At 48.9% G+C, this 13,005-nt stretch overlaps 2 protein-coding genes across 16 annotated transcripts in view; both read right to left on the bottom strand.

The window, feature by feature from the left end:
- The window catches only part of TESMIN (testis expressed metallothionein like protein), a 39,976-nt gene extending 39,588 nt beyond the window's left edge, over positions 1 to 388 (bottom strand). For 13 of the 15 annotated variants that reach the window (XM_038563668.1, XM_038563675.1, XM_038563673.1 and 10 more), the window contains exon 1: positions 212 to 346. The gene's annotated coding sequence lies outside the window, so the exon portion shown is untranslated. Of the gene's footprint in view, positions 1 to 200 lie in introns of all 15 variants that reach the window. The other 2 variants (XM_038563669.1, XM_038563670.1) reach the window with 2 other exon arrangements.
- Positions 389 to 1,550: 1,162 nt separating this feature from the next.
- CPT1A (carnitine palmitoyltransferase 1A) overlaps positions 1,551 to 13,005 on the bottom strand; it is a 104,844-nt gene continuing 93,389 nt past the window's right edge. Inside the window, 5 exon segments of the mRNA NM_001286860.1 lie at positions 1,551 to 3,823; positions 5,163 to 5,255; positions 5,522 to 5,635; positions 6,846 to 6,998; positions 7,881 to 8,015. Of these exon segments, the coding sequence (NP_001273789.1) occupies positions 3,737 to 3,823; positions 5,163 to 5,255; positions 5,522 to 5,635; positions 6,846 to 6,998; positions 7,881 to 8,015 (582 nt within the window). The 3' untranslated portion in view covers positions 1,551 to 3,736.

The raw sequence follows: 13,005 nt of genomic DNA, 5'->3' as shown, positions 1-13,005 counted from the left end.
GGACCGGGGAGAGGGGGACCCTCCATCCCGAGGGGCGGAGCGGGCGGGGGACCCTCCATCCCGAGGGGCGGACCGGGGAGAAGGGGACCCTCCATCCCGAGGGGCGGACCGGGGAGAGGGGGTCCCTCCATCCCGGGGGGGCGGTCCCTCCATCCCGAGGGGCGGAGCGGGCGGGGGTCCCTCCATCCCGAGGAGCCTACCGGGAACCCACCTTCCCTCCCGGCCTGCAGACCCCTAGGCGGGGCCCGGGGCCCAGGAGCAGATCCGACGGCGGCCGAGGGGCGCGGGCTCAGGCCTCCCCGGGGGACGCACCTGGGCCGCCGGGCTGCTGCGGCGCCGAGCGGGGATGCGGAGCGGGGCGGGGTGAGCCGGCTGGAGCCGGCCCGCACGTGCCCGCGGCGGTTGGCGGTTGAGGGCGGGGCACCGGGGGGCGGGGCCACGCAGGGGGCGGGGCCTCGGGCCGGGGGGCGGGGCTGTGGGGGAAGGGCCAGGAAGGAGGTTCCTGGGGCCTGGGCTCTAGGTTCACTTGAGGAAACCTAGGCGCCCGGACCAGCCTCACTTGTTCAGATCAAAATTAGCATATTCATTGCATTGAATAATGACTCTATTGAGATATTGAAATGCTACAGATAGAGCTGAAGATCCCTTAAGCACTGTGCCATTCCAGTGGTGCTGCCCGCCAAAGGAGACACTTTCCTCAGTTGGGTATCTTTCCAGGCGTTTCCAGGGCCTCACAGGGCCGATGGCCTCACTTCTTTTAGGGCTGAAATAATCGCATCATGGTTAAAGTCAGTTGAGTTCAGGGCAGGGCTGAGAACACAGTTTGGGCTTCCCAAACTAAAGGCAGCTGAAATAAACTGAAGAGCCCTCGTTAAAAAACAAAAAACAATCTGATTAGCTTGAATAGCATGAGCAAGACCATACCATTCACATATTTTTACAGAGCAGTTCCCATGCATGAAGCATGCACAGCTCTCCAGTGTGAGTCACAAGCCAGCCAGACTCGAAGGCCCAGCACCTCCTCAACACTCCTAGATGCTCTTCAGCTCTGCTGGATCAGCCAAAGCCAGCTGTCTTGTTACTCAGACCTCCACTCAAATCCTCCTTTCTCAGCCAGCTACCTCTGCCCACACATGATCCTCTCATCTGCCTCAGGACGCTGAAGGTCCTCTGAATGGCTGTCTTGGTTCTCTCCTCCCACTGGATTCGATCTCCACTGTAGCCAGAACTGGGGTCCCCATTGTACCGAGCAGAGCTTAGCACACAGCAGGTGCTCAATAAAGACTATTGAGAAAGGTAATGTTGTGCATCTACTTAACAGATATTTGAGTACCTACTACGTGTTGGACACTGTTCCAGGCACAGGGACAGGGAGCAAATGCATAAACGTAGAGTGGAAACCACAGCCCAACTCCGCAGCTTCCCTTCTAAGCCAGGTCACTCTGCCCAGGCCAGGCCATCTGTGCAAACCTCCTGTAGTCTCTCACCTTTTGTCTCCAGCATCAGCGCTACCTCCTTATTCACATAACAAAAGAGCCAGAAACAAAAACTGGGATTAATGTTTTATTAATGATAACATTCATACTGCAGTTCTCAGATTTACATCCAAAAGAGCATATTGTATCTACATGCAGTGGACAGCCCAAGATAACAAATTCAAACCACAGCTCTTTAAGACTATGGCTTATTCCAAATTAAATTAAATACATAATACTCTTCCCTCTTCTTTTCAACATGTACAATAAAAACCCACTCTTCCTTCTTTTAGGAAATATAAAATTGCATTGATAACTGCACTGGTTAAAACAATTAATTACATTTGAAATATTTAAACCTGAGAAACAAGCCCAAATATGTTTAAGTGCTACACGTCAACGTTTGAATTCACATGTGAACACTAAGGTCAGTGGTCAATAGCACAGGATTGATGTGGCTCCGACAGCGACTGATCCAGCTTTGACTGGAAGCCACGCCTGCCCTGGGGCAGAGTGGGCTCCTCCCCCCACAACCTCCTTAACTGTGAACCACAGATGAATGGGGGCTGGGGGGTGTTGATAGCATAGTTGTTGGTTTTCATTTTAGCTTTTTTGTCTGTTTTCATTCCTTCTTGCTTTTAAGAGAAAAAAAAAATCTTTGGCCCATTTAGGTGGGATTTTTACATGACAACATATATGGAAATAAAACACATGTGCTCTGCAGCAAGCGCCCCTCTCTCTTCCAACAGCCCAGCCTGGTCATTGTATCACTGGAGTGCACGACCCCATCAGAACAAAGTGGTCAGAAAAATAAATACAGAGTTTTAAAAATGGACAGCTAAGCTTGTCATTACAGCCCAGAGGCAGTGGTGGGTCTTTTCATTCCATGATGCTTTATTTTTACATTAAATACTGAAGACAATTCAGTGCATAATTGCTTTTTGGTCACTCAGACACTTTCAATAAAGGCACACCCATCTAAAGGGCAGACTGTGTTCAACCTAGCACCTGTCACCCACAGCATCTTCATCAGTCACCGAGATGATGTGGCCTACCATGTCCATCTACCTCCATCTCTTCTGGGAAGGAACGTGGTTCTCTCTTGCCAGGTGGGACTGGGAAGCACTCCCAGGGCCTGCTGGCACTGCACTCTCCTGACCATTCTGAGGTTATTTCTATTTCTCAAGCTTTGTTCCTTCATCAGTGGTAAACGTCATGCCCTCCTTGCTGTCAGCCTGGATAAGCAGCAGTCCTGAGGCACAGCTTACCCTTCATTCTGCAGCAACTGCTCCAGACACCTCACATTTAACCACAACATCCCTTGCTCCCCATTTCTCACACACATACATGTGTGTATACACACACACACACACACACACACACACTTTTCTTTTGTTGCTTAATGATACGAAGAAGGTGGTCTGACTGGGGGGGATCCAGGCCAGCTGCCCTCAGGAGGGAACTGGTCTTTCTAGGGGGAAGGAAACCATAGGAAACACTTTTTCAGGTCACCCACTCCATAAACTTGGAAGGGAGTAAGACACTCATGATTCTACCTGCAGACCCGACACAGTAAATCTTCCCCACGGTCTCCCTTTCACTTAGGGCCCTGCATTGTTAAGGCACTGGGTTTTGACAACTTGCTCAGTCAGTAAAACTAAACATGTGTGGCATACTACTTGCTTCAAAGCACGGAGAGGCAAATGAGGACAGGGTTACCCACAGCAACAAAAACTGTTTCCAAAAGCACAGCGTTTCAGTTAGTGCATTATATATGCATCAGCTACGAAAGGTCCCCATCTCCAAAGCTCAGATGCTTTCCTCTCTGAACAAAACAAGCTCCGGTTAAAGTAAATGCCCGTTTAAGTACCAGGTATTTGGTCACCACCAAGGAAACGTGCCACTCGCATTTCCAATGTGTGAAGTCACAACCCCACTACTCCCTTAATTAGCTCAATCATATTTTCGTCCCTCAGGAAGCCCAGGAAGATGCAAAAGCTTTCGGGGGGGGGGGGGGGTTGGGGGGAGGGGATTTTATCAAACTTTCTCAAAGTCAGGACTTGCCAGGAAGTAGTGGAGTTTTACTTCACATGGTTGAGACCTACTGTTCTATACAAAGAAAAACATCAAACCCTTGGAAGGAAAACTTCTGAGTTTTGTAGAGCAATTTTTCATCCTGAACTACGATCAGGATCCACAGCTATTTTTCATTTGGTTTTTATCCGAAGAGCTCGTTTTCCTTCACGGCGGCTCTAATGGAATTATTTTTTGGAGTTGGAGCTGAACCCAAATAAACTGATGATGTCACTCATGGCCTGTTTCAGGTACTTCCCGAAGCGATGCGAGTCCTTTCATTTAAAAACAAAAACAAAAAAAAAAAACACAAAACACATGTTATGACCTGGAAATCTCCACACTTGAGCCTTTCTCTACTTATAACCTGATGCAAAGAACAAACATTCCTTTTTGTCAGTGCTCTAAGCTTTGACCTAACAGCTTCATTGTGAATTTCCACTTTCTGGAGAAATGCTGCGGGTTCCCAGAGATAATCATTTATATATGTTTGTGTGGGTGTGGTCTTGATTTAAGGCCTCCCCAAGGGTCAATGCATTACATAAAGCACAATAAATAGGGGCGCCTCAGTGGTTGAGTGTCTGCCTTTGGCTCAGGTTGTGATCCTGGGGTCCTGGGATTGAGTCCTACATGAGGCTCTCCCTGGGGAGCCTTCTCCCTCTGCCTGTGTCTCTGCCTCTGTGTTTCTCAGGAATAAATAAGTAAAATCTTAAAGAAAAAAAAAAAAAACGACAATAAATGGATTCCAATCCTCTCTGCTAACAGTGAACTTGGCAATGCTTTCAGGTAGTATACAATGTAGAAAGGCAGAAGAGAAACAAGAATTAAGCATGCCATGCAAGGAAAGAGGTTCCACACCCAGAGAACACCAAAGACCGTCCTTCATCTTATATGGTATGTCTCTCCATGTGCACACTGACCACAGTCCACCCTCCAACATTAGAGTCTGAGAGTTACATGAGCACTCCAACATTGAGATTTAAAACCATTCCTATGGGCAAAAACAAATATTTGCAACCAAATAAGATGATTTCTTTAAAACTAGGTTAGAGAGGGGCGGCCAGTGGGCTCAGTCAGTTAAGCATCTGCCTTTGGCTCAGGTCATGATCTCAGGGTCCTGGGACGGAGTCCCAAATCAGGCTCCCTGCTCAGTGGGGAGTCAGCTTCTCCCTCTCCCTTTCCTTCTGTCCCTCCTCTGCCTCGTTGGTACACATGTGCTCCTTCTTTTTCTCAAATAAAGTCTTTTTTTTTTCAAGATTATTTATGTATTTATTCATGAGAATACACAGAGAGGAGAGAGAGAGAGAGGCAGAGGGAGAAGCAGGCTCCATGCAGGGAGCCCGACGTGGGACTCGATCCCGGGTCTCCAGGATCACGCCCTGAGCTGTAGGCAGCGCTAAACCGCTGAGCCACCCGGGCTGCCCTCAAATAAAGTCTTAAAAAAAAAAAATAGCAATGAAGTAAAATTAGGTGAAAGAACTTAAAGTTTCATTTATTTGAAAATGTCCCCACCAAGTAAGAGCATACAGTTGAACTGATATTTTCTGTCAAATTAAGAAGAAAACAGTAAAAAATACTCTGGTCTTTAGAAAAGGGCCTTCATGTTGTACTTACGGTCTCAGGGCTGGAGAACTTAGAAGATATATGGAAATTGATGAGGTTCTCTCCCACAAGGATGTACGATACACCATAACCATCGTCAGCAACCTATAGAACCAGTAAGTTGAAGTTTAACATGGGGGGGGGTGGTGAGGATGATGTGAAAATGGCACCCTCTCACATTTTAAATACAAAATAGCATTAATAACCTGCAGAATTCCCTGGGGTGGGGGGTGAGGGGGCAAGGCACTCAACAAAGTAACACAAGGGGTGCTCATGTTACTCCCGCTCAAAGTCCAGGGAGACATGAAGCGGAGGCAGACGTCCTGTCTCTGGATGTGCAGTTCCATGTACATCAATACTCAGACACTCACCGGCCCAAAGCCCCCTCCGCTGGACACATATTCCGGATTCCTCTCCAAATCAAACAGCTCCACCTGCTGCTGAGGAGTTTGGCTGGTCGATAATCTCCAAGGCTCTGATAAGACCTGTTGAGTAAAACAAGATGATGCTCTAATGACATTTTTCCCAGAGCTGTCTGCTTCTGTCCCTGCGCCGCCCCAGTGGGAGACAGGAAAGGGCTCTCTGGGTCTCTGGGCTCTCAGACACCGGAGGCCTGTGTCCCTGAAAGCATTGCTGGCTCAGGGCAGAGTGTGTGTAGAGGGCACAGGGCAGATGAGGACATGTGGACTGGAAGGCCCAACACCAGCTGAAAAGGGAGCAGGTTCACTAAGATTCGGAAAGGGGGCTGTGCTGTGCTGGAGCTCATTTTCAGGAATTTTGCAAGCTGCTTGTTAAGCAGAACATTATTAAGAATTAAATTTTATTTATTTTTTTAATTTTGTATATTTATTTATTTTTTAAAGATATTACTTATTTATCCATAGAGACACACACAGAGACAGAGGCAGAGGCAGAGACACAGGCAGAGGGAGAAGCAGGCTCCATGCAGGGAGCCCAACGTGGGACTTGATCCAGGGTCTCCAAGATCACACCCTGGGCTGCAGGAGGCGCCAAACCACTGCGCCACTGGGGCTGCCCAATTTTGTATACTTCTTTATGAGAGACTGAGAGAGGCAGAGACTTAGGTAGAAGGAAAAGCAGGCTCCCTATGGGGAGCCCTATGCAGAACTCGATCCCAGGATCCCACTGAGCCACCCAGTCGTGCCTAAAAATTAAATTTTATAACTTAAAATGACATTCTCTTAAAAAACAAGAGTGAAAAAACAAACAAGAGTGACAGGAATGCCTGGGTGGCTCAGTAGCTGAGCATCTGCCTTCGGCCCAGGGTGATCCCAGCATCCAGGATCGAGTCCCACATGGGGCTTCTTGCAGGGAGTTTGCTTCTCTCTCTGCCTATGTCTCTGCCTCTCTGTGTGTCTCATGAATAAATAAATAAAACCTTAAAGAAAAAAAAAAAGAGTAATAAATACGCAAGAGCTCATCACTTCCTAATTAGTTGAGCACATCTTACTATGATCCATACTCGAGGTTATCTGTGTCTAGGAGGTCAGGAGGGTAAACCCAACACAAAGCATTCCCGGGGGCTGAAGGGACACAGCTCAGATCTGACACCATGATGACAGTTTAGCCCAAAAACCTGTTTGTGGGGCTGTTTCCCACTTGTGAGGCTGCCCTGACTTAGTATTCAGTTAGCCAATAAAGCCAGGTGAGCTGCCACTCACAGAGGGGACTTACTTCCTTCAGGAAGGGGGAATCGACGGCCAGGTATTTGGAAACCACATAAAGACAGAAGAGGTGGCGGTCGATCCCAGAGCCAGTCATGGCGAGGCGGTACAGATGTTGATGCTTCTCGGATGCAATCTGGAACAACTTGAGTCTCTGCTCCACCTAAGCAGCCAAGGGTGGGAGATTCACGTCACCGTGCGGGATGCATGTACCAGGCCTTTCCCTCCAATGGCCAGACAGCACCATAAAAGCAGGCATCAGGGGGTCTCTGGGAGAGACGTGCAGAGCAGAAGTGCCACAGCAGAAGCCCCACTGACCAGCTGCCCCCTCCCCAGATGCATGCTGCCGATGGGGTGGCCCAGAGGCTGGGGGCGGCTGGGGGGGCACGGTGGAGACGCACTTTTGGTGCCATGTGCAGCCTGCCCAGCACACCTCATTCACACCTACTGATATCTTCCAAAGAATCAAAAGCCTTAGTCCTTGGGAACAAAGTTTCCTCAGAGCAGAGCACCCTACCCAGCATCTCCCCCGCCACCTGCAACGTGCACCTGGCCTGCTGGGTGCAGATCTGGCCTCTGCCACATCCTAGCTGTGTGGCCAGCAGTTTACGGAACTCAGAGTCGTCTCTGCTCCTTAGAACGAATGGATAGCATACCCCCCAGGCTCCTGCCAGGATGCTCAAAGGCAGTGTGGAGGAAACTCAAGCCCCGAGCCTGTGCAGGGGGCCTGAATGTGGGCCGTGGGCTCCATTAGCCCCACGGAGAAGGTTCCAGGGCATGGTTCCAGGTTCCCCACCCACCCATCAGCTCCTAAGACTGTCCCACTGCACCAAGTCCCATGCCTCTCCATGCTGGGTGAGAGTCTAGTTTAGACTCATAAGGAATCCAAGCAGATTTGGAGACATCAGGAAACTGTACAAATGTTAACCTCTCTGTGCACATCCTGACCACATTCAGTTCCCTTGAAAGGAGGCAGGGAGAGAAGCCGAATCCAGCACCCCTGGAGAAGGTGCACACACCACCTCTCAGCCTGGGGCCACATTACCGTCTGGGTGGGGTCCACCATGGCGAGCACAAAGTTGCATGACTCAGTGGTACAGGAACGCACAGTCTCCGTCCTCCCTTCGCGGAAGAGCCGGGTCATGGAGGCCTCGTACGTGAGGCAAAATTTGCCCATGTCCTGGGAGAGGAAAAGTATTTTAATACAAAGCAGGGCACGCCAAGGGCCTCAAACGCACAAGAAGGGATGGGTTACGGTCAGCTTTAGCTTTTACTCATCAGTCTTCACACAGGGTTGTGCAGCAGGCAGATGGAGACTCGTTAGCTTTGAAAAGGCCTGGGGGTGGGGGTCAGTTTCTGGGTAGCCCAGATTCTATTTCCAGATGCAACTGATGCCATGGCACAAGTTCCTGAGCATCACACACCTACCCAAGTGCAGACACATTTATGGAGGGAACACATGACAAGGTGATGCGCATGCAACGGTCTGAAATTGTTAAAAGACACGAGGTGTTGGCAGGAAATATTCTAACGTGTTTGGATGACAATGAGGATGACCCAGTAGAGAAGGGACAGGTCCGGAGTAATGTCCCCCAGCAGGAGGGCAGGTGGCCAAGCTGCCGCACCAGAGAGGAGGGGAAATGAAGTGAGGTGGGTGTAGCCAGGGGGGGAGTGGTCAGGAGGTCTCTTTGCAATGTTTTCTCCTTTTCTCAGTGAACCCAGAAGGCGGCTAGTCTGCTGAGGGTGAGGAAGCAGGGAGGTGCTAGGAGTCGGAGAAGAGGGGTATGGAACAGGCATGGAGGGGCTAAGAGTGGGCTACCTGGGGGTCCACCAGAGTGAGCGCTCAATAATTTGAAGTGAAGGAGCCAGTGCTCTGGGGTCTGAGTGCAGCCATGCCAGCCTCCTGGGTGCAAGGCCACGCAGGGGAGAGCTGGCCTGAACCAGGGGTGGTCCTGATGTGCCTGGGGCCATGGGATAGTCAGGGAGGAGGGCAACAGACCGAGGAGTCATGCCCAGTGAGAGGGAAAAGGGAGGGCAAGACGGGCGGAGGCGCTGTGGGGTCCAGAACAGTGGCATCAGGGACCAGGAGGAGGACAGGATGACAGAGGAGGCAGCATCTGAAGTGGAGACCCTGCTGGTGACAGGATGACAGTACATCAAGGGCTACAGGTAGAAGCGACAGGGGGTGCGGGGGGGGGGGGGGGGGGCCGAGGAGCACACGGCGTCCCACCACATGCGCCGTGGGAGGGAGTCAGGTTGCCCACGGCTCGAAGACACACAGGTTCCCAGCCCGGATGGGAAAGTGGTCAATGGCAGTTTGTGAACCCCGATTATTCCTGTTATGACCGGACAACACCTCTCGGCATTCGGGCCCCGGTGGCCCCGTGGTGACAGAGGACACCCTGCCACCAGCTGGTGCTGGTAAGGAAAGCTGGTGCCAGAGTCAAGGTTGAATCTCCTGGTGTGCGGGCCATGCCTGTGAGTGGCCTTCGGGGCTCTGTCCCTCCCCCAGTCCTGCCTGTAACGTGATGAGGCGAGCAGGCCACGGGGTGAGGAACACAGGCCAGGAGGTCTGTGACGAGCCGCCGCTGACTGCCATCCACCTGTGCTGCCCCACACGAAAGGCTTCCACGCTGCCCCCAACGCCCAACACAAAGAGCCACCAACTCACCACACTTCTTCCATACACCAGTCATTACTTTTCCCTTGGATGGGGTCCAAGAGGGGCTCTAACTCCTCATTCTATTCTATGTAGAGTAAGAATAAGAATAGAACAGGTAAGCAGGGGTCCAGGTTATTTGTCAAATGCGCCTTTCAGAGAACCTCCTACCAGCTCTCAGAGGGGCACATGATGAAGCAGTCGGGAGAGGGGGAGGGAGAGGAGAGCGGGAGATAGAAGAAGAAATACAAATCCGGCATTTTAGTCAATTTAATAAAGTCAGCTTGGGAGACACAATCCAATGATTTACGTGAGGTCCACTTGCCAACATCAGGCTTTTAATTGTGTGAGTGGGCAGCACAGTCATGTACGACACCCACAATCTTTTTAAATGATCATCTAAAAACCTCTTGGCAAATGCACTGACATTTGTCAGGCTGCTCAGGCCCTCAGAGAGCCAAGCCACTTCTCCTGCCACAACCAGCCACCATCGGGAGAGCAGCCACTTGCCACCCACAGAACACCACCGGTTCCTAACGAGGGGGATGAAAAGACACGGTCTGTGAAGGTATACTGACATGCATGGTGTGAGGACACAAACCTGTCACACCCTGGGATCGGCTGCCCCGGGGCTCAGTGTTCAGGCTGGTGGCACTTGGGGGTTTTTCACGTCTAGTTTCTAAATGAAAAATAAACATGACCCAAATGCAGGAAACAAACAGGCATATTTGACTAAAATTATGACCACAGCCAAGAACCTTCAATCAGTTGTCATTTACTGATGCCTATTCTTCTGTGGCTGGCACGTTCCTGGCACTGGGGATAGATAGATCATGTCTCTGCCCTCGTGGGGCAAATGTTCTAACGGGAGAAATGTGGATATTCGATATTACAGTGACAGGTGCACCGAACAGAAACAATGCAGGGTGACGGAAGAGCAATAGAGTGCAGGCTATTTTAATAGGAGGTGGGAGCGCTTGAGTAAAGACCTAACCAACCATACATCAATCTAGGAAACAGCAACTATCCGTGGAGAGCAAGTGCAAATGTCCTGAGGTAGGAATGGGCTTGACGTATCTGAGCACAGCAAAAAAGCTAAAGCTGAGTCCATGAGACAAATATTATATTAGAGAAGGCTGGAAGGGCAGAGGGATCAGGCCGGTGGTCACTAACCTTGGGAATGTGTTAACTCAGAAGGGAAAAATAGGTATGTTTTAATTCCTACTAACCTCAAACTGAAATATTGCATTAAGTAGCACAGGCAAAAACCACAGTAGTTATGAACACTGTGGTGACTTTGAAGAGAAAATCATAGCTATTTGCACAACAAATTATAGTTGTTGCAGATACCCCAAAATATCATACATGCTTACAACTACTCAAAATTATAGTCGTTATTAGATCCACTATCCCAAATTTAGTGCCTAATTACATCCACTGCACCACAAATTTACATTTAATATTTTGACGTGCATTTTTATCAACCAATTAACTCTGTGACCATATGTATTTCCTTTAATGCTTTGTAAACGTTATTGTGAAATGGGATCCCAAAGGCTTTCCCAAACTGCCTACAAGGTCCAGGGGCACAGAGAAGGGTCAGAAGTCTGGGAGAGATCCCCCAGAACATGCAGGACATCTGGATTTATGCAGAGCCACGGGGAGATCCCGCAGCTCTGAGCTGAGCAGAGAGGGTCTGAACAACATCTCCACAAAGAGAGCCGTGTCCCCAACGCAGCTGGTGCTCAACCGAGCACGTATGAAACTTCTTCTGAATGGAAAGATCTGCCCCACATTTTTAATGGGTCATCTTAATCCACGGACCATTCTTAATAGGTTGAGGGCTACATAAAGAACTGAATGGGGGGGCAGGTGATTATTTCTAGCCAGAGGACAAAGGACCAATGGAAGTATCAAAAATAAATAAGTGATCTTCTACTCTGACAGAGGAATTTGGTTTCTTAAAAAGTAATTGTAATACGAGCTTGTGCAAAAAATGTCAACACAGAACAATGTGAGACAATACAAATCAACCTTCACAGCACCTTGCTGGATTTTCCATCTAGATTGGATTTTCCATCTAAATCTCTTCTAGATTTTGCATTTAATAAAGCAAGAGCTGGGACACATGTTCTATAACAGGCAGGTAGCAAGTATCACAGTTCTGTGGGTCAGGTGGTTCTGTGCTGCACCTGCTCGTTCATGCCCCATAACTCAAAACACCTGCGGATAGTACAGCCAAAACGAGCGTGACTGAGTGCTAACAAAATGTTCTCTGTGAACAATGAAATTACATTGGATACTCACACATCACAAAATATTATTCTTTTGAGGGTTTTTTTTTCCAGTTATTAAAAACACAACACCATTCAACTCAAGGGCCACACGAAAACAGGTGAGGGGCTGGATGTGGCCCATGGGACACAGTCTGCAGATCACCGTAGTGAATAAAACTTTCACATGGTGTTTTATGTTCAAGCGTTTTTACTACACCACAGACACATTTAATGGTCACGCAATAGTCCGTTGTACAAAAATACCATAATTTAACATGTTTCATGCAGACTGATTTAGCCTGATTCAAATTTTTACCGAGGGTGATATTTCAGCACATCTTTGTGAACCTGTCCTTAAAGAATACAATTCTCAAGGAAGAATTTGCCAGGGAAATGGTTATACTTTCAGGACACATACTTCCAGCTAGATGAGCCCAACTGCCACACACGCACTTCCCTAAATTCCCCTGTACAAACACGGAAGGGTCAGAAGACCTTTGCGAATCATGTAGGCAAAAAATCCAGTGTTACTTACGTTGCACTTATCGGATTCCTCAAAAGTTTAATTTTCCATGTACGTTCACTGATAATTTGTATTGTTCTGCTCCCCTGAACCAACTTCTGCTCTGACTCCCGTTTTCCTACCAGGCTGTTTCCCAAAAGGAACCATCTAAACCAATTTTCCCAGTCCTATCCACTAACGGACTCATCCTCTCACACCGATGTCAAACCCCACCTTTACCACAGAGAACAGCGTGGCGCACGTTACAGCCCAGTGCCACATTGTGCTCATTACTAAAGCACAATAATTTGTTGCTGATTCTTTGTAGGATTCTGTACCAGGCTCCTTACTGAGTACTCTTCTTAATTATAGAAGCTTTTCTGGAGGTTCTATCTCCTGAGAAGACATACCGATGCTCCTCCTGCCCAATGATCCCAGCTGTACGCACTGTACTTCCAGAAAGGCCTTCGAGAACAGTGAGAACAGCGGAGCTGCTGGAGGCAGCCTCATCACAGCCCCATTGTTTTAATGGGGTTATCTCACATTTTTCACCTCTCAAGCCACACTCTGGCTACTAATACATGGTGGTATTTATCAGGTGAAGGAAACAGCCCCTATTACTTAGAGCTGTTATCAGGAATGCCTGCCAGGATTTTAATGTCTTTTTAGTATCTGTCAAAATGACTGTTTTCTTCTCTGATCTAATAATATAATTTAATCTGTGACTGGATTT

The sequence above is a fragment of the Canis lupus genome, chromosome 18 (assembly GCF_011100685.1).
Source record: "Canis lupus familiaris isolate Mischka breed German Shepherd chromosome 18, alternate assembly UU_Cfam_GSD_1.0, whole genome shotgun sequence".
NCBI classification, from domain to species: domain Eukaryota; kingdom Metazoa; phylum Chordata; class Mammalia; order Carnivora; family Canidae; genus Canis; species Canis lupus.
Note: the sequence above shows the minus strand (reverse complement) of the source record. Positions and strands in the feature narration are given on the sequence as shown.